This window comes from Phacochoerus africanus, chromosome 13, assembly GCF_016906955.1.
Source record: "Phacochoerus africanus isolate WHEZ1 chromosome 13, ROS_Pafr_v1, whole genome shotgun sequence".
In the NCBI taxonomy this organism is placed as follows: Eukaryota; Metazoa; Chordata; class Mammalia; order Artiodactyla; family Suidae; genus Phacochoerus; species Phacochoerus africanus.
In genome coordinates this window covers 78,321,588-78,349,023 of record NC_062556.1, presented here as the reverse complement: position 1 = coordinate 78,349,023, position 27,436 = coordinate 78,321,588, and the positions used below count along the sequence as shown (strand labels likewise).

General features: G+C 54.3%; 1 protein-coding gene across 3 annotated transcripts in view; it reads right to left on the bottom strand.

The window, feature by feature from the left end:
- Positions 1 to 7,761: 7,761 nt before the first annotated feature.
- TMCO3 (transmembrane and coiled-coil domains 3) overlaps positions 7,762 to 27,436 on the bottom strand; it is a 32,738-nt gene continuing 13,063 nt past the window's right edge. For all 3 annotated transcript variants that reach the window (XM_047755668.1, XM_047755666.1, XM_047755667.1), the window contains 8 exons: positions 24,659 to 24,751; positions 23,027 to 23,213; positions 20,092 to 20,209; positions 14,154 to 14,349; positions 10,795 to 10,945; positions 10,309 to 10,388; positions 9,090 to 9,239; positions 7,762 to 8,239 (listed from right to left, as the gene is read on the bottom strand). In XM_047755668.1, coding sequence (XP_047611624.1) covers positions 8,126 to 8,239; positions 9,090 to 9,239; positions 10,309 to 10,388; positions 10,795 to 10,945; positions 14,154 to 14,349; positions 20,092 to 20,209; positions 23,027 to 23,213; positions 24,659 to 24,751 — 1,089 coding nt within the window. In that variant the 3' untranslated portion in view covers positions 7,762 to 8,125. The remainder of the gene's footprint in view (positions 8,240 to 9,089; positions 9,240 to 10,308; positions 10,389 to 10,794; positions 10,946 to 14,153; positions 14,350 to 20,091; positions 20,210 to 23,026; positions 23,214 to 24,658; positions 24,752 to 27,436) is intronic.

Sequence of the window (27,436 nt, the reverse complement as noted above, 5' to 3'; positions counted from 1 at the left end):
GTTCCTAGTCGGATTCGTTAACCACTGCGCCACGACGGGAACTCCATTTGTGGCCTTTTTAATGATGACCATTCTGGCAGGAGTGTGGTGATGCCACACTGGTTCTGACTTGCATTTCTCTAGCAGTGAGCGATGTTGAGCATGTGCTCATGCACCTGTTGTCCTCTTTTTTCCTCCTTCTTCTTTTTTGGCTGCACTCATGGCACGTGCAAGTTCCTGGGCCAGGGATGCAATCCCAGCCGCATCTGCGACCCACGCCCCAGCAGCGGTGCCTCCACAGAGACAAGCCGGGTCATTAGCCCGCGGCACCACAGCGGGGAGGGCCTGTCCTCTTCTTCCTGGGGCTAATCCCGTTCAAAGGGCTCCACACTCAGGACCTGCTTCCAAACGCCCCAGGGCATGGAGGAGAAAACAGCTCCCCTCTATTCTAAATTCCACGCCGCGGCCGCTGCCACAAAAGACAGACCAACAGGAGGAAAACAGAAGGTGACCATGTGTCCCCGAGGGGACAGGGAAATACCCGGGAAAGTGGGTACCTCTCAGAGGTGGCCGAGAGCTCCGGCTTAAAGACCACGTTCCGCTCAAGACAACAGGAAGCGGGCGTGGGGCAGGCGGGGGCCCGGGAGGGAACGGGACGGGCCCCACGCAAGCTGGCCCTGCAGATGCCAGCCCCGGCCCAGCCACTGAGAGGGGTCCCTGGGACTTCCTCGGCCCCCCCGTCCCGAGACAGAGGGGAAGATTCTCGCACACGGAGATGCCCTTCCGAGACGTGGTTTTCCCTGGAGAAAAGCCAACCTCTGCTCGTCTTCGCAGAGCCCCCTCTGGGGGAGAGGCACGCCGCCCCCCACACCTCACTGGGGCTGAGACTGCCGCTCACACGGTTTTTGAAAGTGTACCGTTTAATCGTGTAAACGCCCAGCCAGGTGCATGAAGCACGTTCACGCTGTGGAGCAACCATCCGTTGGCACATCCGACTCCAGAACTTTCTCATTGTCCCAACTGATGCCCTCTGCCCGTTAAACAGTGACCTCCCCTCCCACATCAGCCCTTGGCAACCACCGGGCTGCTCCTAGCCTGCTTTTGACTCGCTTTCTCTTTCTCTTAGAGAGAGAGGGTCCACTGCTGACTAGTGGGCCTGCTTCTACACATGCAGGCCTTCCCGCACACGTGTGACTCAGTTCACCGAGAGAGAGGGAAGAGAAAACGGGCCGGAGAGCCTCTCCAGGTGGAGACACCCCGGGCTCCCTCCCCACAGCCCTCGGGGCCGTGTCATGGCTGCCCGAAGTTTTCACATCAAGGACTTGATCTTTTTCTTGCTTTTTAGGGCGGCCCCGCGGCATATGGAGGCTCCCAGGCTAGGGGTCCAATTGGAGCTACAGCTGCCGGCCTGCGCCAGAGCCACAGCAACGCAGGATCCCAGCCGTGTCTGTGACCTACACCACAGCTCACGGCAACGCCGGATCCTTAACCCCTGAGCGAGGCCAGGGATCGAACCCGCAACCTCGTGGTTCCTCGTCAGATCTGCTTCCGATGAGCCATGATGGGAACGCCAAGAAGTTGATCTTACACCAACTTCCCTGCGGCAGAGTTACTGGCAGGTTCATAGCTTTCCCTCTGCTGCCGACGGCACGGCTTCTCGTAGTCCCACTGTGACCTTATGTCCTCAACAAGCTGATTCACGGTGAGGCTTCTGTCTAGGGTCCTGTGTGCGTCTTCCATGTTCCCTTCCTGTACCATCACAGTCCTGGCCGTGAACTTCAGATGCTTTGCCATGACCTTGGATTTAAGTGTTCAGTCTGCAGCTCCCCTTAGCGCCCAGCCAACACAAAGCCTGCCTCAACCAGAAGCCTCAACCTACAAATCTTGAGACCATAATGGTGCCACTGGCTTAGCTGGGGCCGCACCTGACGGTGAGGGATGTGGTCTCCGTCCTGGGCCGTGTACCTGGCTACGCACCTGAAGTCCAAAGAAGAAAAGGAGAGCAGGTGTCAGGAGACAATTAGCAGTTGGTTCCAAACGACGAAGAGAGGTTTGTGTTTTAGAGAAATAAGCCCTACAGTGGTCACTCTGGGGACCGACCCCAGCCAGCAGGGACCTCTAAGGGCCGAGACCAGGGATCGGTTGAGGTCTGGGTTCAGACGCAACAAGGACAAGGGACAAAGAAGCCAGGCTGTCATCCACTGGGTTGGGCTGGGAGGGAGGCACCGGGTGGGGGGCACACAGGGTGGTGGCTGTGTCCCTCTGTCCTCGGCTCCTGACGCCCACAGCCTCCTCCCTGGGCCCAGGCCTGGTGAGTACCAGGTCCTACCACCTCCTCTGGCATCGTTAACCCTGCCCACACCTTCAGACTCGCCTGCAGCAGCCCTGCAGACACCTCTTCCTGCCGGAACCAGGGCCGATTCAACCTCTCAGCGTAACAAGTGGTCACTAACGATGCGGCCGATGGCTTTATGGAACCAAGAAAGGACACATTCCAATAGGAGGCGATGAGCAGCGTCGGGGAAGAGGCCATTCGACCTGGCGGTCGGGTAACCGATGCCATTCATGCCACGGAGCGCGGCAGAGGCCGGGGCACCACCCAGGCAGGCACGGGGTGAGGGCTGTGGGAGACAGCGGAGGGGAGACGAGGGGGCTGCGGGGACGCAGAGGGGGGGGGGCTGCGGGGACCCAGTGTGAGTGAGGGGCATTTGCAAGATGAAGAGCCAGAGTGTTTGGGCTGCTGAGGGGAAGCCACCAAGGAGAAGAAGGCGGAAGAAGAAAGACAGACGCAGGGGTGCAGGCCCAGGACGTGGGAGAGGCAGAGAGGGACGCCAAGGCCAAGCTGAAATGGTCTGAGAAGGGGATGTGAGTTCTGCTGTCGGCGGGGAAATGCGGGTAAGTGCGGGGCTGTCTGGGCCCCGCGGCGCCTGGGGCTCCTCTGGAGTCGCGCTCACGGTGCCCGCGGCAAACGACCCCCCGCCCCAGACCCTCCAGAGTCGAGACCCGATTCTCGCCCGTGGGGTCTTGCCACCTGTGGCTAGAACACGGGTTCCTCTGGGAAAGCACCGAAGGCCTTGGTTTCCATACTTGCCACGGCCGGAGTATTAATCTGCACAAGTTCGAAGACAACTGGGCAACATGACCAATCTTTAAGATGTCACTCGAGGAGTTCCCGTCGTGGCGCAGGGGTTAACGAACCCAACTAGGAACCGTGAGGTCGCGGGTTCCATCCCTGGCCTTGCTCAGTGGGTTAAGGACCCGGCGGTGCCGCCAGCTGTGGTGCAGGCCGGCAGCTGCAGCTCCAATTGGACCCCTAGCCTGGGAACCTCCGTATGCTGCGGGTGTGGCCCTAGAAAAGACAAAAAAATAAATAAAACACGAGATGTCATTTGGTGCTGTGTAGCACTGGGAACTGTATCTCGTCGCTTATGGTGGAGCGTCAGTGTAAGAAAAAGAATGTGTATGTGTGACGGGGTCGCTTTGCTGTACAGTAGAAAACTGACGGGACACTGTAAACCAGCTACAATGGAAAAAATAAAAATCATTTGAAATAAAAATTAAAATAATAAAATGTCATTTGATGCGATTGCCCAAGCCAGCTCCTCCTCCCAGGACGCCCTTGCTCAGGAAGCCGAACACCGGCCTTGCTCTCGCCGATGAAAACCAATCATCAGTTTGAAATATCTTGAGCTCCTCTCTTTTTGTCTCCTCTGCCATCCTCCTGGCCAAGCTTTAATCCTCTTCCACTGAGGCTATAAAAACCCCTCCCATCTCGTCTCCCTTCCTCTAGTTTTGTCTGAGTCTCTCCTGCACTCAGCAGCCAGTGACGCTTCCTGCTTAGAATTCTTCCATGGACTGACTTGCTTCTGAGCTGATGAGAAACTGGGGGGCCCTGAGCAGATCCCAAGTACGATGCATTCGTCACCGCATCGCTTTCTCACAAGGCGTAGGTGATGTCTTCAAGAACCTAACCCTGGAGAATGTTCCATGCGCACTTGAGAGAAGTCTGCCTTTGCTGCTGTTGGGTGGTGCCTGCCCCCGCAGGGCCCCTGGTCATAGCGCCGTCCGGGTCCTCTGTTAGGCGGCTGAACTCTGGCCGGCTCTTCCGTGTGGAAAGCAGGGGATCAAAGTCGGCCTCACTGTGGTACAGCTGCCTATGCCTTCAATTCTGTTAGTGTTTGCTTCGTATATTTTGAAGCTCTGATGTTTGGGTTGGTTTTTTTTTTTTTTTTTTTTTTTTTTTTTGCTTTTAAGAGCTGCGCCCGCAGCATGTGGAGGGTCCCAGGCTAGGGGTCAAATCGGAGCTGGAGCTGCCAGCCTACACCACAGCCACAGCAACACAGGATCTGAGCCACATCTGTGACCTCCACCACAGCTCACAGCAATGCCAGATCCTTAACCCACTGCACGAGACCAGGGATTGAACCCACAACCTCATGGTCAGATTCTTTTCTGCTGCGCCACGACAGGAATTCCGGGGTTGTTTTTAAAGCTACCAATTCTACAGCACTTTATGTCTTATCCCTCTATTTATTAATTTTGGTCATGGTGTGCGAGAGCTTGATGTGGGATCTCAGTGCCCAGACCAGGGAGTGAACCTGGGCTGCAGCGTGAAAGCACCAAGTCCCAACCAGCAGACCACCAGGGAGCTCCCAGAAGCTCTGACGTTTAGTGCGCATAGATGTGTAATTGCTACACCTCCTTGGTGAATTTACCCTTGTATCATTGTCACAAGAGACAGAGGACCTATTATCGTTACGTGATGTTCTTCTCTTTTATAACAATTTTTAATTGAGATCTACTTTGTCTGATATTAGTGTAACCACCTCTGCTTTCTTTGGTCACTCACTGCCAGGAGAATCTTTTTCCACCTTTCACTTTCAACCCATGCATGTCCTTAGATTGACTGAGAGCCAGTCTTCTGTAGACAGCATATAGCCGTAGTCTACTTTTTATACATTCTGCCAATCTGTGTTCTGACAGAGGAATTTAATTCATATTAATAAATGTTTACATGGAGTTCCCATTGTGGCACAGCAGAAATGAATCCAACTAGGAACCATGAGGTTGCGGGTTCAATCCCTGGCTTTGCTCAGGGGTTAAGGATCCGGCGTTGCCGTGAGCTGTGGTGTAGGTTGCAGACAGGGTTCGGATCCAGCGTTGCTGTGGCTCTGGCGTAGGCCGGCAGCTGTAGCTCCGATTAGACTCTTAGATTGGGAACCTCCATGTGCTGCAGGTGCAGCCCTAAAAAGGTCAAACAGGCCCCCCCAAAATAATAATAAAAATAAAAATAATGATAAATGTTTACATATTTACTCAAAAACATTTGTTTACGCATTTGTCGTTTAAATCACGTAGAATATAAAAAGTGGGGTTGAAACCCAATACAGCAGTGTTGGCTTTTGTACTTGCCCCTGTGTTTGCCCTTCCCATAGGCCGTTACCTCTTCACGCGGCCTCTGGTTACTCCTGAGTGTCCTTACATCTCAACCTGGAAGACCCCCTGTAGCATCTTCAGCAGGCTGGGTCTATCGTGAATGAACTCCCACTACTTTTGTCTATCTGGGAATATCTTACTTTTGCCCTTATTTTTGAAGCAGAGTTTTGCAGGATATAGAAATTTTTTTTTGGCTGCCCCACGGCACATGGAGCTCCTGGGCTAGAGATCAGATGTAAGCTGCAGCTGTGAACTAAGCCACAGCTGTGGCAACACCGGATCACCAACCCACTGTGGCAGGCTAGGGATTGAACCCGTGTCCCACTGCTCCCAAGATGCTGCCAATCCCACTGCACCACAGCAGGAGCTCCTGGATATAGAATTTTTGACTCGCAGATTTTTTTCCAGTATTTCAAATAGATCATCCTACTGCTTTCTGACCTTCATGGCCACTGATGAGAAACTGGTTATTAATGACACTGAGGCTCCCTTGTAAGTGATGAGTGCTATCTTATTACTTTGAACATTCTCTGTCTTTTGAGTTTCGGTTTAGTGTGCTTCAGTGTGGATCTCTTTGAGTTTATCCTATTTTTAGTTCATTAAGCTTCCTGGATTTGTAGATTCATATCTTTCATCAAATTACACACCATAACCAAGGGGACTTTATTCCTGGAATGTGAAGGTGGTTCAACCTAAGAAAATCAGTCAGTGTATTGTATCCCAGGAGTATCTGATAGATATTTGTATGCTCTGATCTGTATGCGGGACTCAGTCTGTGCTTTCTCTACAGACGCTAAGGGGTGGAGAGGGCACCCTCAGGCTCTGCCTATGAATCTATGCACACTACTGCAGAGGGTTACATGAAGCTCATGGCACGCCTGTCCCCTCAACAAGGTAAAAATTTGTTGTTCCCGTGTGGGAGCCTAGCCAGGCTGCCCAAGGCTGGTGTGAGGCTACACGGTCACACCTTCCGCTCTTATCCAAGTGCCCACTGCTCCCGGGTTCCCGTTTGTTCTGTGGTTGTGGTGGTTGTTTTATTGAACAACGGACGCCATGTCAGTTCCAGTTCCACAACACAGTGATTTGATATTTGTATGCATTATGAATTGATCACCTCCTGCTGTATTGCCTGGGAGCAACATCTAGTCACTTGTGATACAACATGATGAGGATAATGTGGGAAAAAGAATATATATATATACGAATGGCTGGGTCACTTTGCCATACAGCAGAAATTGACAGAACATTGTAAATCAGCTATAATAGAAAAAAATTAAAATAAATGACATCGAGTCAAGAATCTGTGTCAAAATGTGTTACACCTGTAATCACAATCCACATTCCCACTGTTCTCATTAAAAGTTGCTTTGCTAAAGAAAAAATAATAATCGCCACAGGCGTAGTTACAGCCTGTCACCAAAGACCTTGCACAGACATTTACTATATTCCTGCACGGAACATTTCGTCTCGTGGACTCATTTACTTCAAAACTGGAAATTTGTTCCTCTTAATTTCCCCGCAACTCTTTCACTCATTCCCCACCTCCACCCCAACTCTGACAACCACCTGTTTATCCTCTATATTTATGACTGTCTTATGCTTGTTCATTTGTTTCATTTCTGAAGTCCCCTTATAAGTGAAATCAAACTGTATTTGTTTTCTTTGAGGTATTTCACTCAGCATAATACTCTCTAGTTCTATCCATGTTCTCACAAATGGCAAGCTTTCATTCTTTTCTACGGCAGAGTAATATTCCATTGTAGATAAATAAACCTTTTTTTTTTTTTTTGGTCTCTTCAGGGCCACACCCACAGCATATGGAAGTTCCCAGGCTAGGGGCTGAACTGGAGCTGCAGCTGCCAGCCTATGCTGCAGCCACAGCAACACAGGGTCAGAACCGCATCTGTGACCTACACAACAGGTCACAGCAACACCTATCCTTAACCCACTGAGTGGGGCCAGAGCTCAAATCCGAGTCCTCATGGATACTAGCTGGGTTTGTTACCACTAAGCCACAATGGGAACTCCCACCATATCATCTTTATCCATTCATCCACTGGTTAAGTAGCAAGTTGTTTCTCATCCAGGTGTTTGTGTTTTTGCATTTTTTATTCTCACAGTTGATTTCATGCTATTGGGTTTGGAAAAGGCGCTTAATACCATTTCAATTTTCTTAAATTTATTGAGACTTGTTTTGTGCCCTAGCATGTGATCTACCCTGAAGAGTATCTTGTCTGTAAACCCCGGTTTCTTCTTCAAATCTGAGTAACTCTTAGTAGATACTTGTTTCATTTTAAAAAACAGACTTTAAGGATTAAGAGTAATTTTCCAGACTCATTGTCGGAATTAAAATTTCATACCACAGAAACGTTTAATAACAAATATTGACCAACAGATTACAACAGTAAAGTTGCACAATAAATAATGAAGCTTCCTAACTTTCTTTACCAAAAAAAACATGAACTGATGAAACAACAATAGAGAGTTAACACTCATTTCAGAGAAAAGGCACATCCAGGCCCAACAGTCAAGACGGCCCGTAAAACGCAGTGTTACACTTACACTGCGCGGAATTGGCTGAACGCAGTAACTGACTCTGGGAGACTGCAGCACGGCAAGTCTGAGAAGCGGCAGATGTGAAGACGCCCTCGGGCAGAGTGCTCTGTTCCCAGTGCAGAAGGTCCCAAGATGGTGATGACAGCAGCAGTCCTCAGAGACTGGACCTCCTCTCAGGCCTTGGCACACACCTGGCAATTGCCACCCGCCACAGCACTGGGGCCAGCAAGAGGCTGAGTGTGGTCACACCCAGGATGAGAAGGTACACCTGAAACAGGTAAGGCTGGGCATCAGCTCAAGACCAGGACGGGCGCACCTGTTTGGGCATCAAAGCCATCAGAGCTCTATGCCAGGTGGCATCCATCCCCTCACAGGTGGACGTGCAATTCTCAATGCATCCGAGCCAGATCTTTCGTATCCATTCTGCCCACATTTACGAGGAGCAGGTGTGCAGGCTTGTCATTCCAAGCATCACTCAGCACGTGGCTTTTCCAGCCAGCGTCAGAGATTAGGTGGGGGAGCGGATCAAAAAACCCCCAAATGTTCCCATATTTATATAACAAACTTTCACATCCTTTGTATTAAGGTTTTAATTCCAACCCTCCCAAATCTGGAAACTGTTTTCAGAAGCACTTCTGACAATTCTAATTCTCCTTTCAAAAGTGGGCATTTGCTGCAATGTATTTTCCAATTAAAAAAAAAAAAAAAAAAAAGCACGCACTTCCATAGACTAAGGTTCTGCTCACACCTTTCAGTGGTTTAGTTCAGACAGCACTCAGCGCCCTGGCTGGATGCTGCCCCGGCTGGATGCTGCTCCAGGAGAGACAGGGGAGCACAGGGCCTGGTTTACGTCCATTAACGCATTCCTGCTTCTCAGAGTCACTGATGCACTAACTAGCTCACGGGTTCAGCTCTTTTGGGAGAAGCAGAGGAGCCTGGCTGGACTTGCTGCTGCACCTGCTGTGGGAGGAACTGTGGTCCTGCAGTGTGAACTGGGGACGAAAGCCCTGCACCCTGAGTGCGGGGGGCAGCGTGGCCCACCTCCCTGTCCACAGCGCACTAGGCAGACCAGGAGGGGTATCCACACGAACCGTGGCTGGAGTGGGGTGGAGACTCACCTCCCGAGAAATGACACGGGCTCTGCGTGCTCTGCTCCCCAGGACCAGAGAGAACTCGCTGACTTGGGCCAGCCCTGCGGCCACGATCCACTTGATGTACTGGCTGGTCTTGGGCAGGAGGAGAGACAGGACCAGGGCTGCCAGGACAAACTGCAGGAGCAGCCAGTCAGGGCCTGGCCAGAGTCCAGAGCACAACCCCCAGGAAGCAGGGGGACCTGGGGCTGAGCCGCCCTCAGCGACGCACCGGGGACACACAGAGACACCCACAGAGCACAGACCATCCCGAACCACCACAGGGACACTGAAGAAAGCAAGGCTTTCCCGCCCCACTGAGTTAACAGCAGTGAATACTATGCAGCATTCAGTGTGCACATAAAGAAAACCCAGAGAAACAGCCTAGAGCGGGTGGGGTGCAGCTGCACAACCACGGGGGTGGGGGTGGGGTGGGGGGACTCTGGCTCCTTCACTGGAAACATTTTGGGCCAGTTTTCATAACCAGCAGTTCCTGAACAGGTCACTCCTCAGCCCCTGAGCCTACCGCCATCACAGGGACCAACAGTCTGCAGGCTCAGAGGACAGACAGGTGGAGAGCAAGCTCAGCGGCTGTATTAAAACTGTGCTTTATCGCATGTGGTCGGGGGCCTGTGGTTCTTTATAGAGCCACTTCAAAGAGAAGTCAAACTACAGAGCACGGTGTCAGGGAGAATCCAGCAAGTGACTTCCTCGGTTCCAGCTTTCAAGTCCCCGATTTCTTTTCCTTTTTTTATTTTTTTCTTTCCCTTTAAAAAATTTTTTTTCTTCTTAGGGCTGCACCTGTGGCATACGCCTAGGGGTCAAATCAGAGCTGCAGCTGCTGGCCTACACCACAGCCACAGCAACGTGGGATCCCAGCTGCATCTGCAACCTACGCCACAGCTCACGGCAGCGCTGGATCCTTATTAACCCACTGAACAAGGCCAGGGATCGAATTTGCATCCTCGTGGATATTAGTTGGGTTCGTGTCCACTGGGCCACAGTGAGAACTCCTAAAGTCCCCGTTTTCAACGCAAAGGATCCTGAGACAAAGGATCACACAGATCCAAGAACCCCAAGGTGCCTGGCCATGCCCGCCTGGGGAGGGGGATGCGTTCAGGCAAAGGGCCTTGCGGGGGTCGGGCACGGGAGTGGCACATGAGCTGAGCACAAGAGGGACAGTCTGGGCTGCGGGGAGGAGTCGTACCTTCATGACCACCACCGACAGCGTGAGGACCAGCAGGACGCTGAGCTCATACAGCACGAAGGTGGGGAAGACGTGGAGGCCTGTGGGACAGGAGCCGGTGACCGCCAGCCTCCCGCCAACCCCGCCCCTCCTGCGCCTGTCCGAGCACCTGCGGCCCCACGCTCCGCCATTAGGACAAGAAGTCCCACCCAGAGGCCTGGCGACTCAGTTCCACTGTCCACGAGAACTTGAGAACCTGCTTCCCAGGCACTCAGTCCCCTGGGGCCGTGCTGGGACACACAGAAGCCGCGCTGCCACCCTGCCGAGGAGCGGCCTCGCACAACAACCAATGGGCTGTCTACGGCCTGAGCCCCACGCCCCTCCTTTCACTAAGATCCCCTCAGGCCCCAGACTCCACAGGAACCGTTATCACAGCACAAACTGCAGGAAACACGTGTAAGCGGACGAGACCCAGCGGGCACGTCACCGCTGGAGGAGGAGGGTCACCTATGGACGCGAAGAAGATGATGGCCAGGAAATCCCGGACGGGCTCCACGTAGGACAGGACCTCATCGGCGACCACGTGGCCCTGGGAGGAGATGAGGGCTCCAGCCAGGAAGCAGCCCAGCTCCATGGACACGTCCAGCAGCTCCGTGACCTGAAGTGAGAACACGGGTCACGCCCCGCACACAGACCAGCTTCTCTGCCACAGAGACGCACCCAGAGGGTCCCTCCGACCCGTCGGGATGTCACAGTGAAACTGAGACGAGCTTCGCCCTCGCCTGTCCAGGCCCTGGGGGTGTCCCAGGAGAGGACAAGACGGAGAACGACAGGTAATGACCACAAGAGAGAAGGAATGGTCTCGAAACAGCGGGAAGCGTCAGTCACGCAGACTGCTGTGGATTGTCTGAGTACGTCCCCGAACCCAAGCATTTGCGAGAGGCTTTCTTCCCCCTAAATCAGGGAACAGCCTGACTACCACGCGTGAACCTCGAGCTGCTGGAGAGAAGCAGACACGGAGAACCGCGGGTCCACAGTGACCAGCACTGCAGGTGCATCACCAGACCCTGGCAGTGAGGACGTGCTCGTTCCTGGGGCTCGTTCCTGGGGGGTGCCAAGCCTGACGGACCTCCTGCCGGGATGGCACCGACGCTGAGCAGCTTGAAACAAGAAGGAGGTGTTTGATCTGAGCAGGTAAAGCTGCAAGAGAGCAGCAGCAAACAGGCGAACACAGACGCAGATACCCCCGACGACGGTGTCAGAGCACAGACGCCAAAAGCCAACCTGCCCAAGAGCAGCGTCCACACCAAACACCACACAGGCCAGGCAGCTTAGACGTGGTAAGCAGGCGGCGCCCCCAGGTGTGTGGAGTCACAGGAGTGGCAACAAGACGTGCTGTTGTGTGAAAACTGACTGCCAAACCTACACCCTGTGGACGCTGGGAGCCTGTGATCACAGCCAGACAGTGGCAGAGGAGCTGGGACGACAGGAGGCGGGGGCTCTGCACCTCGGCCGCTTAGCTTCTGTGAGGTGGCCTTGGTCCTCCGGCACGGTTGGGGGTGCTCCTGGAAAGCAGGTCCCGATCGCCGCCCCACGCCCACCGCACCTGCCATGGACGGCAGGTCTCCCCGAGAAAAGCAAGCCCCGCACTTCCAGAGGACAGCACGGAGCACCCTGCAGGCATCTCTCAGGCCGACAGGGTGCGGGAGGGCCACGTCCTGTGGAAAGGGTCACTGCTCCACCTCAGAACGAGGGACTTCTGGGAGTTCCCATCATGGCGCAGCAGAAACGAATCTGACCAGGAGCCATGAGGATGCGAGTTCGATCCCTGGCCTCACTCAGTGGGTTAAGGATCCAGCATTGCCGTGAATGGTGGTGTAGGTTGCAGATGCAGCTTGGATCCCGCACTGCTATGGCTGTGGTGTAGGCTGGCAGCTGTAACTCTGATTCGCCCCCTAGCCTGGGAACCTCCATATGCCGCAGGTGCGGCCCTAAAAGGACAAAAAAAAAAAAAAAAAAAAACCCAGAACAAGGGATTTCTGGTCATACAGCACCATTAAGAAAGTGAGAAGGCCAGTCACAAACTGGAAGACGTTAGCAACACTCTCAGCAGAAAAGAGTGAGGTGGTGACACAGGCCCCGCGAGGGGCCAGCCTTTCAGACGTGCTCCAGAGCAGCCAGACGCCAAGGCCATTGGACACCAGGCCCTGCACACAAGGCGCCCAGAGAGGCAGAGCACCAGGCACGGAAGGCACCCACACGGTCACAGTCACGGGGTGGGGAGAAGCGGTCTCTTCCATGATAGAAACGTCGGGCACTGGACAGTGGCGGGCACCGCACCGCCTTGTCAATGTGCTGAAAACCACTGAATTGGAGACTTTGCTTAAAATGGTCACTTTCCTTATGTGGATTTCACCTTCAGTTACAAAAAAGAAGAAGACAGTAGAGCCTGCTTGCCTCTGCCCACTTGCATCTCTCATAAGTGTCCTGTCTTCCCAAGTCTATTTCTTGCCTATCAAAAAAACAACAAAAAAAAAGAAAGACAAAAAATCGCCAGAACACATAAAAAAACGGCAAATGTGTACGAAGATAACCACCCCAAGAGAGAAATGATGGGAAGACTCAGGCGCACCCCGAGGAGGAGGCCCCCAGGGAGACGAGCCAGGTGCACGCCCATCAGCCGTCAGGGACGCAAACGCCCAAGGCCACCAAGACAGCCCCGCAGAAGGCCGCCAACAGCCCAGCCCGCAGCGTGCACCGCAGGGACGGAGCAGCCCTGAGGTGGCGGCCGCCAGGTGACATTTCAGAGGAACACCCCCGGGACGGATGCAGCAAGTGAGAACCCGGCATCATCGCTGAGCAGCCGGGGACAAAAGCCAACCTTAACCCTCTCCTAGAGTCTAAAACGCTGGCAGGCAAACCACGTAAGACAGCAATGCTCCTTCATTCCTTTACGCGGGCAAACGTCTCTCGTGACGGAACTGCAGACTCACGTGCATTTCTACAAGGTAACCCGGGGACCCCTCACCCTCCCCTAGTTCCCAAGTCACAGCAGGAGGTCACAGCCCAAGTCCCACGGACATGACACAGTGGAGACAGGGGGACCGGCCTCCCCTCCAGCCCCGCCTCCACACCCAGGGCCAACGACCATCCTCTGGCCGAAACGGGCTTCACAAACGCCAGAGGGGCAGTCACTCAGGACCCGACCTTTGGGACAGGCGCTCTGCACTCGGCACACCCGTCCAGCGACTCAGAGACCAAAGGTTTAGAGGCTGGTGGCCCCCCCCACCGCCCCCGGCCCAGACACGCAGAGCTGGCGAGCCAGGCGCTCGTGGGAGGACCCCCGGGTGGGTCTGGGCAGTGTGAGCAAGGCTGTTACAAAGGCCGGTGGGCACAGGCCTGCCACTCTCTGGCCGCAACGAGGGGGCGGCTGCTCCTGCGCATGGCGATGCCACCACAATGCAGACTCTTCAGGGGTCCTCTGGCACCTGTCCCCCCGCCCCGGGAGAGCCCTTCCTTTCTGGAGGAGCTGCTGCCAATGCAGACCTCTCGGAGCCTGGCAGCAAAGGACGACAGGCTGCCGCCAGCTTGTTCCCATCACACAGCTGATCTTCTCACGCTGCCCACCTCACTTCGGGGGCAAAGCTGCAGCGGGTCTAAGACCCAGGGGCTCCACAGCCGGGAAGCGGTTTCAGCAGCGCCCGCCAGGGGAGCACACCTGACAGCACATGGTTGTGCAGAGGCGAGGAACCCCGACAGGCGTCTCCAACATTCAGCCGTTCGTGAAACAAAAGCTCGAGCGCCGATCCCAGGCGCTCCGTGAGCAAGGCGGACGGACGAGGACAGAGGCGAGGGGCGGGCCTTACCGTCAGCATGAGGAAGATGAAGGCGGAGGTTCCCAGGGTGAGGAGCTCCTTGTTCCCCTTGCCCTCCGCGTGCAGCCTCCGGAAACACGGGCCCACCAGGCAAGCCTTCAGCACGAGGCAGAAGAGGAGAACGGCCGCGAGGGAGAGCAGGACCTGCCCGACCAGCGCCAGGATCCGCAGGAGCTCCACGGCGACGCTGGGAGAGACAGAGACGGCGGGTGCGTTACTCTCCCGCAGAGCCGCCGCCCTCTCGGCCCGCGAAACGGCCCCTCACTGGTTGTCAGCATCACAAAGGACACGACCCCAGTGGCACACATGCTTATTTTTAAATGTCGAAATCAAATCCATCAAACATTGACCTCAGAGATCAAGTTAACTGACTCAAATACAGGAGGGAATTGTGCTGCAATTACGGCTTCACAGGGTGTAACGGGGGCGCGTGACCGGCAGCCCGAACAGCCCAGTCAACACCCCGTGATACGGCTCCTGGCCGGGAACCGAACGCTCCACTTGAGAGTCTTCGAATGTAAGCTGACAGCGGCCCGAGAGGTCGCGCGGCAGAGTCAGAAACGGACACGCCACCGGGGAGTTCCAGTGGCCTCAGAAAACTCCGAACTGTACACCTGTTGTTCAGTCATGGAGAAAAGGACTCCGGGCTAAGCTCTTTCCAGACTGCGCCACGCAGATCTCAACACATCCTTAAGGTCGCAACCTGAAGACTGTCCCGAGAAAGGTGATACTGTGTATTTACTGTGTTTTCAGTAACTTACATGCTTTTTAGCCCTAGTTCTCCATTAGGAGACCATCCAGGCCGAAATCCTGGCCTCAGATCCTTGGCGGAAGCACATAAATCTACGCCGAGAGAGGATCTCCCTGCAGCCGTGCCTGAAGCAGCAGCCCCAGAGGTACCCCAGGTGTGCACGAGACAGAGGGTCAGGGCAGAGGGCAGAGCACCCAAGCCTGCCCGCTCAGGGCAGACAGGCTGGGGAGGAGCCGGGCTCTGCACCCCAGCAGGAAGGGAAATCTGCTCGAGTCCCGGCCAGGCCCCCTGCCCGGCAGTCGCCACCCTACCTGGCCGAACCCGCCCTGAGGCAGCACCCCAATGACTCCTGACTGGCCCCCTCCAGGTGGCTGCAGAGGCCAAAGCCCCTGCAACGTGTGGACAGCCTGCTGGGAGATGCTGAAGCCCCAGAGTGACAGCTGGAGGTGGGGACTTTGTGGGGTGGGTTTAGAGGAGTCAGGAGGATGGGGCCTGTGGTGGGACGAGCAGCCTTAGGAAGAAACCAGAGAGCTCCGTGCCCCTAGCACCCCGGCCACAGGAATACAGTGAGCAGAGAATGGTCTGAGAGGGGCCACCCTGATCTCCAACCTCCAACGTCCAGCCTCCAGGAGCCTGGACAGTGAGCAATAATCACTGCACAAGCCACCCTGTCTGTGGCTCTGCTACAGAGCCCAAACCAGACACCAAGACACCTCGTAATTACGGTTCTGAAAACTAACAACAGAGAAGTCTTGAGAAACCATGAAAAGTCAGAGAGAAACCACGCATGATGCCAGAGAGCAGCAGCATAGCAGGAAAGGAACATCCACTGCAGACCGACGTCCAGGGGCCACGTCCTCCAAGACAAAGGGACACAAGGCTTTCAGATGAGGAAACAAAGCAGACCCATCATGAGCGGATGACCAGAGCCCCCACGGAAGGGAGACAGAGACACCCGGGGCTTGAGAAGGAGAGGAGGTTGGAATGGGTGTGACAGTGCGCGCAACGGACAAGCTGCCTCGTGAGCTTCAGACATCCTGTGTCACTGCTGAGGCGTTAACTTAAAAACCATCTGGGAGTTCCCGTTGTGGCGCAGTGGTTAACGAATGTGACTAGGAACTGTGAGGTTGCGGGTTCAAGCCCTGGCCTTGCTCAGTGGGTTAAGGATCCGGCGTTGCCGTGAGCTGTGGTGTAGGTCACAGGCGTGGCTTGGATCTGGCGTTGCTGTGGCTCTGGCGTAGGCCAGTGGCTACAGCGCTGATTCGACCTCTAGCCTGGGAACCTCCATATACCACGGGAAGCAGCCCCAGAAAAGACAAAAATAAAGAAATAAATGAATACATAAAAACCATCTGATGTGCTGCTCGACCTGGGTAGAGAAAACAGCAACAGTCGTAGGCCCGCCTGGGCTCAGGATCCAGCACGGCCAGGCCCGCCGGTCCCTGCGCGCATCTGCTCGCTCTGGGTCTGCAGGAGGTGACGGTGCCCTTGGCGGGGGCGCCCGTTCTCTGCGTGGACCTTGAGCGTTGTGTTTACGGGTTGACGTTCAGCCACACCAGGCTTTTCCCGACCGGCTCTGGGTTGTCCATCTAGCAGGACTTGAACCGCTGAGAAAGTTCAAGTAGCGGGTCTTGTATCAGGAGCGTCGTGTTTATTGTCCCCGGGTCTGAAAGCTCCAGGGAAGGAAGAAGGAGAACCACAGCCCCCGTCGGCCGCGGCAGGAGTCGCTGCGGCATCGCGGTTCATCCAGTTGGACTCTCACTCGGTCGAGTGTAGGGACGGCCTCTCACGAAGCCGCGGGCGTCTGGGCTCCTTGCTCCTCACTCGTCTTCACGTCACGGACACGTAGGCCTTCCTCTGGGTGTCGATGCTGCCACGGCCCCCTTGGCAGCTGTGGGTTCATTGGACGCGTTGGGACTGGGGATGTGACGTATTGAAAGAGCGGGTTAACGGGGGTGGCGAAGAATGACTGCTCCTCGCTTGTCTTTGAAACGTCGAACGCACGGAGCGCGGGGGCCCCTTCTTGGCGCGCGGACCGAGAGCTCCGGGCTCTGAGTGCAACCCTCTGGGCCGCTTGCCGTTTCGTCTTCTCCTCGCAGATGTGAGCGCCACGAGGGGGGGTGGGACGGGGACCCAGCCGAGTGCCGGCCTGACCACACGGGCCATCTGAGAGGCCGGCAGGGGAGCCGTGCAGCCCGGCAGAGCCCCTCCGGTGTGTCCCGTCCCCAGGCCCTAGCATTGGGGATTCTGGTGGTTTCCGGTAAAATCTTCTCAGCGTTTCTCAAATCCATGATGACAGCCCAGGACCAGTCGTCAGAGGCGTGGCTTCGTGTGGACACTGTGTGCGTGAGGACGGTGCGGGCGTGTGTGGACGGCGTGTGCCTGTGGACGGTGCGGGCGCCGTGTCTGGGCCGTGCTTGGGTCGCTTCCCGGGCCGGTCGTGCCTGGTGGGGCCCCTCCCATCAGGCAGCAGGAGAGCCCTTTCCACGTTCGAGTCCCATCCCTGAGTCTGACGTACCTTAAACACCCACAAGCTTGCTGCATTTGGCAGGTGAGCTTCTAAGCTGCCTTTCAATGCCGAGCCTGGGAACTTCCATACGCCTCAATGAGGCCCTAGAAAGCAAAAAAAAAAAAAAAAAAAAAAAAAAAAAGAGAGAGAGAGAGAGAGAAAAGGAAAATAAAGACATCCCTGGTAGCCTGGCAGTTAGGGATCTAGCATTGTCACAGCTGTGGTACAGGTTCAATCCCCGGCTTGGGAACTTCCAAATGCCATAAGCACAGCCAAAAAAAAAAAAAAAGGAAAAATGGAGGCGTTCTTGTTGTGGCACAGAAGTGACAGACTCAACCAGTATTCATGAGGATGTGGGTTTGATCCCCGGCCCCTCACTCAGTGGGTTAAGGACGCAGTGTCGTCGAAAGCTACAGAGCAGCTTACAGACACGGCTCGGATCTGGCGTGGCTATGGCTGTGGCACAGGCCGGCCGCTGCAGCTCTGATTTGACCCCTAGCCTGAACTTCCATATGCAGAGGGGGCAGCCCTACAAAGACAAAAAAAAAAAAAAGAAAAAAAAAGGAAAATAAATACTACAAACAACTCTACACATTAAATGTGACAAACGAAATGGAATGGACTAATGTGTCAAAAACCCAAACTAGCACAACTCAACAATATGAGTAATTTCAACAGCCCTGTAACTATAAAGCAAATGAATTTGTAATTTCAGAGAACTCCCAAAAAAGGAAATCTTTTTTTTTTTCTTGGTCTTGTCTTTTTAGGGTTCCCCCGACAGCATATGGAAGTTTCCAGGCTAAGGGTTGAATTGGAGCTGCGTCTATGGCCTACACCACAGCTCACGCTCACGGCAATGCTGGATCTTTAACCCACTAAGCAAGGCCAGGGATCAAACCCAAGTCCTCATGGATACTAGTCAGGTTCGTTAACCGCTGAGCCACGACAGAAACGCCCCAAAAAAAGGAATCTTAAGACTCAGATGGGGAGTTCCCATTGTGGTGCAGCAGAAACGAATCCGACTAGGAACCATGAGGTTGCAGGTTCAATCCCTGGCCTCGCTCAGTGGGTTAAGGCTCTGGCACTGCTGTGAGCTGTAGTGTAGGTCACAGATGTGGCTCAGATCAGATGTTGCTGTTGCTGTGGTGTAGGCCGGCAGGTGTAGTTCTGACTGGACTCCTAGCCTGGGAACCTCCACATGCCACAGGTGTGGCCCTAAAAATCAAAGGAAAAAAAACAAAGACTCAGATGGTTTCCTGGAGAATTCTACCAAACATTTAAGAAAGAATAACAATTTTATACAATATTTTCTAGAAAATAGAAAGCAAGGGAGGAAGGAATACCTTCCAAATTATTTTATAAACCCAGTATTACCCTAATACCCAAACAAGGTAAAGACAATAAAAAAGAAAACGACACATCAATATCCTGCAGGACCTTAGGCACAAAATCCTCAACAAAATATTAGCAATCTGGATAAACCAATGCCTAAGAAGAACCATATACCACAACCCAGTGGGATTTATTCTGGGTATGCAAGGCTGGGTCAACCATCATCAATCAAGGATTGTAATCCACCACATAAACTGGCCAAGGGAAAGCCATACAATCATCTTAACTGAGAAAGAAAAAGCATTTGACAAAACCCAACTCAATGAATGAAAAACTCTCCCAGCAAACTAGGACTAAGAGGGAACTTCCCGCCACTCGATAAAGAACAGTTACAAAACCCCACAGCTGACTCACGTCACACCAAACGATGAAAAAAATGAATGCTCTCCTTCAAAATCCGAAGGATGCAGGGTGTCCACCCCTCACCATCTCATCTGCTAGCAAAGTACTGGGCATTGCAGCCAGTGCAATAAGGCAAGAAGAAGAAAGAAAAGACATGCGGGTTAGAAAGGAGGAAATAAAGCAGACACAAGAGACCTCAGCACTTCAAAGTGGTTTCAAAAGAAATTTCAAAAAGCCCACGCATTTTTACCGATGGTATCATCACTGTACGAGATGAAATAAACAGAGCCTCTGGAAGTATTTAAAGCACAATATTTACATGCTTAAGACAAACTCAAGTTTCTTATCCTAACCCACGTGTAATTCATCTTTAAACCTGACGGGCTCCCAATGTTTCCCAAGGGCATTTATTTTCTGGCAGGTGTTCTTGTCATGCATGGTGTGTGCAACGTAACCCACAACTGTCTGGGTTAATTCACTTTCCCCGTTCGGCTCCTCCCTCCATGTGAACCTAAGCAAGTGCCACTTAGGATCTGGGATTACGTCACCCGGAGAGAGGGGAAAAGGATCAGGGGAATGGTGACGATGCAGGCGGAGAGTGAAAACCCCACGGTGACAGCTCACACACAGTCACCCTCACCCACAACGTGCCAGGCACATTCTGAGCACTCTCACAGCCTGCCTCATTTCATCCTAAGTCTTCTGCCAGATCAGTACTGATATCATGTCCACTCGACAGATGCTGAGACTGAGGCAGAGCACGGCTGAGCAACCCGCCGAGACCCCCCACAGCCCAGGCAGCGAGACCCGGGGCCACGTGGCCCGCAGGCCTGTGCTGTACCAGCTCTGCGTCTTTGAGAAAAGGCACTGAGCAGCACTGAGATAAGCAAAAGCCTTGAAACTAGAAAAACGGACCAAGCAAGCAGGGCCCTCACCTGGAGTGCGCGCCGGCCCCTGCCTGGATGAAGGTGGGCAGCACGGCGATGAACAGCCCCAGCTGCACGTCCTGCATCACCAGCACTCCCAGCAGCACCGCGCTGTAGTCCACGTCACCTGCTCGAGAACAAAGTCATGCGGGGAACACATCGGCAGCACTTCACAGCGCCCAGGTCAAAAGAGTCGCTGTGCAAACAGTTTAGATGCGTCTTTAAACAGGAACATGGACTTTAAAACCACTTTGGAAGCTATAACACTGAAATGTTTTAAAGATTTAAGAACTTTTTGTGAAAAACGCTCCCGGATGTTTCATTTCCACTCATTACTCGTTACGTGATTACAAAATAACCTCAGTATGAGAGAATGGCCCCGCACACAAGAACAGGGCTGGCCTGGGTACCGCATCTATCTCCCTGGGTCCCTCTGAGCTTGTCAAGAGTGACCTGACCTGTCCCTTCCTGTCACGCCTGTTGGGCGGAGCCTGGCAGCCCAGGTCCCTTTGCCTCAATCCCACCATGACCCCCTCGCCGAGCACCCCTCCCCTCCGAGATGAGCACGGACGTGGTGGAGAAACGCCGGCTCATTAGGTGGACAGAACAGAAGAGCGTGAACCAGAAGGGCCGCAGGGACCGCACGCGCCCCTGGAGGACGAAGGAAGAGGATACAGCGTTTACAACCTCGGCGCCCATGCAGGCCTCCAAGCGTCTCCATTTTCAAACAGTACTTCTGCCTGTGGAGCTTTTCTTTTTGCTTTTTAGGGCTGAACCCATGGCATATGGAGGTTCCCAGGCTAGGGGTCAAATGACAGCTGCAGCCTACACCACAGCCACAGCAACGCAGGATCCGAGCCGTGTCTGCGACCCGACCACAAGTCACGGCAACGCTGGATCCCGACCCACTGAGCAAGGCCAGGGATCGAACCCACACCTTCATGGATCCTAGTCGGGTTTGTTAACCACCGAGCCACAAAGGGAACTCTGACCTTTCATTTTTAAAATTTTACGGCTGCACCGTAAGAAGTTCTCAGGACAGGGACTAAATCCAAGCTGCAGCTGCAACCTACACTGAGGCTGTGCCAACGCCAGATCCCTAACCCAACGCACCAGGCTGGGGATCAAACCCGCACCCTCCGCAGTGAGCCAAGTGGCTGCACTCAGATTTGTAACTCAGGGCAACGTGGCAGGAACTCCTGGCTGTGGACCTTTTAAATGTCCTTCTCGACACTAAACTGTCATGTTCCCCTCCAAAATAAGCTAGTTTTTTCCTTTAGAAAAAGCTGTGACAGGAATGTATTTATAAGATTAGTCCAATATTCCTACATAAAAGAATAACCAAACCTAACGAGGTCGAAATCCCTTAATTCCAGCAAAAATTCCACTTTGATTAGAAGTTTAGGAGATCCTTCTGGGAGGCTGGTTTTGTCTATTGTACGAAGTTAAAGTTTGGGTGAATAAAGTATCTTGGCTTAGAATTTTAAAACATCCTGAAGGGGTAATGACATGCGGCTGATGTTAGAGCCTTGTGTCTTCCCTCCCAAGAACACTCAAGGTTTGGGATGCTGCACAGATCTTACTTTTGGGAGCTGCCTGGTGGTCTAGTGGCTGGGACTGGGCGCTTTCACTGCTGCGGCCGGGGTTCAATCCCTGGTCTGGGAGCTGAGATCCCACATCAAGCTGCTATATGCTCTGCCCCCCCACCAAACCACAAAAAAGTAAAAAAAAAAAAAAAATCTTATTCTCAACACACACTGCGTTCTCTGTGGCCAATCTAATGATGGAGTCAGGATCCCGCCACTGCTGTCTGAGGTTTCACACATGCCCATTCTACCGTCTCTGTGAGACCTGGCCACAACTAAGAATCATCTGACGGCTGAGCGGTCTTCTCATCACCAGTGCTACGTGTGCTGGTACCGGTGCGGGCTGCCGCCTTAGGGGTGGTTTTCACCTTCCCACTTCACTTCTGGGCCGCCTTCGCCATCACTTGGGAGGGGTGGCCCTAAGCACCAGGCCACAGGGACTCCGGGACCCCAGGGACAAGACTGCCGACAATGGCAGCCAGTCCGGTTGCTGGCTGGGAGCTGGCAGCCACAGCCCACTGCCTAGAGAAGGCCAGCGGAAGGGGTGGCCCTCGGCGTCGGGCAGGGTGGCCCGTAGCTCCAGGAGCCCACAGCCCCGAGCACTCTGCTCTCTTCTCGTCAGTCTTTCCTTCCGTTGCGCCGCTGCAGGGCAAGTACTGGCGCAAAGTCCCCAGACATTTTAACCCTGCTTTTCCCGACTTTCACAAGCTAAGAGCAAAACAGCGAACCTTACCATAATGAATAAACATGATTAAAACTGGCATCACTGTCAGAGCCACCATGTGCAGAATGCTCGCTCCTAAGCATCTAACCCAGTCCGAGCTCCCTGCAAGCGGTGACTTGGAGACGCTGCTGCATGTACACGGATGAAACTAACCTCCGTGTGTTAGGGGAATAGACCTTTAGTGACGAAAGTACTTCGTTTATCTTAGAGAAATGTCTCCAAGGTGTGCTACTTCCAACTCCTGCCAGAATCAGGCAGCGTGCAGGCACGTCTGTCTTTCTCAGGCCGAGCGCAGGAGAAGCGCAGCTGGTCCTGCGGGCGGTCAGCACAGCCGCTCCCCCCGGCCTGGCGCACTGCGGGGGCACAGCAGCTGCTGGAACCCACCGACCCAAGCACACTGCCAAGACAGAGCCCTCTCTTTTCAACGTGGCCCCAAACCATGAGCCTGCACGAGGCTTTCTCCGGTGGCGGCGGTCAGAGAGGTTGGCAGTGCCAGCAGGGCATGAGCACAGGCGCCCGAGGCTGCCTGGGTGCCCGTGGATGGGGGGGAGCTGCGACGCTCGACGGGCCTTTGAGGTGGATTCGAGCCCCCGGGATTGAACACACATTCAGACACAAGCACGCGGTCACCTACCCTCCTTGTCGCTGCGGGTGCCGCCCACAAGGAACTTGGACACCAGGGGTGTGCTGGACAGGGACAAGCAGGTGGAGATAAAGACGCTCTGAGTGGGTCTGATCTGCAGAAAGTGTCCCCAGAACAAGCCGAAGGCCACCATGAGGAGGGTCATGTAGCAGGGCCCCTGCAGCGAGATCCTCCACACCTGCGGGAGCACGGGGAGCGCGCCTCAGCACACCTGTCCGGACCGGCGCCCGGCCCTGCAGGAAGCCACCCTGCGCGAAGCCCATCAGCTCACCACCACCACGGCCGGGACCACTGCGGCGCTCAGGGACTGAGCACCCTCCTCCCCCTCCGCGTGGGCAAGCCACCCGAGTGGCAGCGGCAGCGGCGGGGTCACCCGCCCACTGCTGGTGGGAGCCGCGCGAGCCCGGGTCCCCTTGGCGCCATGCTGGACCCAGGGCCGGACGGGCGAAACCAGGTTCCACGTAGACCCACAGGGCTTTCAACCCGGCGGCAGAGGCTCTCCGGTGTTAAAACAGCGTGAGGCCCACACGTTAACTCGGAACCCTCCTATCCGACCGCCCAGCCTGTCCGCCACAGGGCGGCGTGCTGCACGCTCACTCTTTCCTTCTCAAGTTCCTGTTTTTCTTGGTCACTGGGTGTCCTTGCACTACTCTGAATGGCCAGACAGTACTCCATCCATCCAGGAGCCGTGTCACAGCTTAACCTTTAGACACTCGGGCTGCTTCCCATCTTCTACAAAAATGTTACGATGAGGAGCCGAATACCTTTCGTGGGCTGATTTCCAAAAGGGCATGCCAAAACTCACACTCAGCTCCCGCCTCAGGGAGAGAGCCGGGAGCAGAACTACGGGGTAAAGGACAGGCCGCTGCCCCAGGGCCCGCGCCCACGCTCATCGGGCCAGTCCTAGGCCGCCTGGTCACCACCCCACGGGCCCGAGACCCTGCTCTGCACGTCGTGGGTCAGGTGATGGGGCCGGGGTTGAGCCGCCCTGTCCCGTAACCAGTGCGGGCCTGTCATGCCCGCAGCCCCCGAGCTTTCACGTCAGCAGTTTCCTCTTCTGTGATTCGTCCACTTGGAAACAAGGCAGCTTCCCGCTAATCTACTTCCAACCTGACTCTTTCCACTCCGAATGCTCCAGGCTTCAGAGTCATAATCCCCAAGGCAGCAGATTTAGGAGGCCTGCAGTTTCCGCCACTGTCACTCATACCGTCTCCCTAAAATCGACTAACCTTTCAGATGCTTTCACCTCACAGAATAGTGAGTCGAAGCCCGCCACGTACTCGGGAGTGAAAACCGGATGTGTCCCCAGAGTGGCACACGGAGTACCCGTCCCTCTGATGGCTCAGCCTCTAACAACGCTGGGCCTTCCTGGAGGGACCCACACGTTAGTCAGTGCGCACACATCCCTTCTCACTGTTCTGGAATTCGCCACATGAAAGCTAATTCCACGTATTCACTGAATTTTCACTCTTTCGAAGAAATCTTTTGGACTGCACCTTTCAAGAACTAAAACATCACCTCTGTCCTACACGGACCTAATCTGCTGGGCAAGGGAGTCATGAACGTCATGCAGGGAGGGCACGGGGCCGCGTCACACCCCATCAGGGGCACCGACGGGCTTACCTTTCTCAGCTTCTCTGGGGAGAATTCTAAGCCGACGAGGAAGAGCGTAAAGAACACACCGAATTCTCCTAACGTCTCCACCTGCACAGTCGACTGAAAACCAAGAAAGTTTTAAAACCATGTTGCTTCATACATTTAACAAACTCAGGGCACTTCACAGAACCACCTTGTCCTAACATGCACAGTGGGTCTATCCCCAAAAGCCTTTTAAGTTATTAATTCATTAATTTGTCTATTTGGGCCACACCCGCAACACACGGAGGCTCCCAGGCTAGGGGCCTAATCGGAGCTGTTGCTGCCGGCCTCAGCCTCAGCCACAGCAACACCAGATCTGAGCCACGTCTGCGACCTACACCACAGCTCACGGCAACGCTGGATCCTTAACCCACTGAGCGAGGCCAGGGATGGAACCCGCAACCTCATGGTTCCTAGTCGGATTCGTTAACCACTGCGCCACAACGGGAACTCCCTCAAAAGCCTACTTAAAAAAACAAGACTACTTATCTGAATTTCCTCTATATCTGAGCTAAGGTGGACTTAGGGGTTTCTTTTTTCTTGATCAGCTGCAGGAATACTTTCATTTCCTTTCTAAGAACTAGCTCGTGACCGCACCTGAATTCAAGGTCATTGCCGCTGCTACTTCCTAGTCTTGGTCCCTTTCAGAGCTCCTTTGGGGATGGAAAGGCGTTGCATCCAAGCCTAACACTTAACTGTAAGAGCGTTTTGTTCTCTTGGGCCTAGGCAAGACTGAGTATGGCATTTTCTCCTGGACCGCATGTGGGCACAGCCCACAGGCTGGTTTTTTGGCCGTGCCCAGAGCATACCAAAGTTCCTGGCCCAGGGACTGAACCCGAGCGCAGCAGTGACAATGCAGAATTCCTAACCACTGGGCCACAGAGATGGCCGCCCAGGTGGGTGTACAGAACTGGAACGTTCGCGCACTCGAGCAGAGAACGTTGCTTTTACTGACACGTTTGTGCCATTACATTATTTGCATTGGAGATTTTCACTGTGGCCACGAACGTTTCAGTGTAATGTTCCTCAAACACACGAAAACAAGTGTCGCACGCCGCCGGGCGTCCTCCGTCTGTCAGCTGTGAACACACGAATCAGTCCTCTCTGCAGCCACCTCTTTCCTCCCTTAACTGCCACCCTCTCAGTCACAATTCTTCTTTTGTGGCTGCCCTGCAGCATCTGGAGTCCCCAAGATGCTGCCGACCCGCTGCGCCACGCGGAAACGCCAGTCCGCTTATTTTGACTCCCTCGCGTGCCCCTGACACGTCTGCACCCGCGCCGTGGCACCGGGAGTCTGCTCCACCCAGATTCTCTCTACAACATCGAGCTTGCTCTGACTTCTTTTATGGCTTCCGCTTTTTATGCTTCCTTACTGCTGCTCTCACCTTCCTTTCCCTTCTAAAAACTGGGCTGTGATCTGACTTCAAAGCAACAGACCTCAGCTTACACTCTGTGACTTAGAAAGTGAAGGCCTATTAACTAAAAGGGCAAATATTTGAGTACAATAGGCCACTCCCACTTTTGGCTAGTAGATCTTAGAATTCTGTCTTGGTATCTTATCTACTGCAATTACAGTACTTTTCCATGGTAAAGCTAACTTATTGAGAAACATAATACTCAGGAGCTCCTGCTGTGGCGCAACGGGATCGGCAGTGTCTCAAGGGCGCTGGGACGCAGGTCAATCCCAGGCCCAGCACAGTGGGTTAAGGATCCGGTGTGGCTGCAGCTGCAGCCTAGGCGGCAAGTGCGGCTCGGATCTGATCCTGGGCCTGGGAGCGCCACAGGCCGCAGGGCGGCCAAAGAAGAAAGAAAGAGAAAAATGTAATACTCAGAGTATCCAGTTGGATCTATTACCTAGTTATTTAGCCTTAATTCTTTGCTTCTGAACTATCTCTGCTGCTGAGACAAAAGCAAAAGAAAACCATACTTGTGTTTGCTACCGCTTGGAGCCACTCAGGAAAGGGTGGCTGGGACGTGGGCAAGCATAGCTTTCTCCCCCACAGCTTTTAACACTGACCTAATCACATGAAAACCACATATGTAAAAAGAGGAATTAAAACCATTTTTCCCAGGGGCCACCCGGCCAGGCTGTCTTCCCCACCACGGTCCAGGCTGTCAGCTGGGACACCCGAGTGTGTCTCACTGGCTGGACTGCGTGCTGTGAGGGGTTGATGGGCAGTCTGTCAAGCCCCCAACCCGGTGTTGTCCGGTGTGGGAACCCTCCCGACCCCGGGCAGGTGTGCTGATCAGAGGCGGGCATGAGGCTGCAGGCAGAGGCCTCCCCCTTTTCCCACTCCCGCGTGTCTCACCCGTGGCCCCTCTCCCACACTCCACACTAGGGGTTCCTCCTGTGTGGGAGCTCCCTTTCCCCCTCGTCCAAACCCTGTCTCTTAGAGGGCACATCGTGAAGCCCACAGAGGCCCGGGGAGCTTTCCGCACTGGCCCAAAGTACCATCCACATCGGATGGCGCTCCCTTCCGTCTGTTCAGCAAACGGCCTCCAGCAAGCGCAGCCTCAGTGCCCCAGGCCTCCTGGGGGCCTCCCAACACCCAGGTCAAGGCTCCATCACTCCTATTTTATCAGCTTCTCGGTGGGCTAGGCATGTTTTTAAAATACATTTATTTATTTATCTTTGTCTTTCCTAGGGCCGCACCCGCGGCCTATGGAGGTTCCCAGGCCGTGGGCCCTGTAGCCACCAACCTACACCAGAGCCCCAACAATGCAGGATCTGAGCCACGTCTTTGACCTACACCACAGCTCATG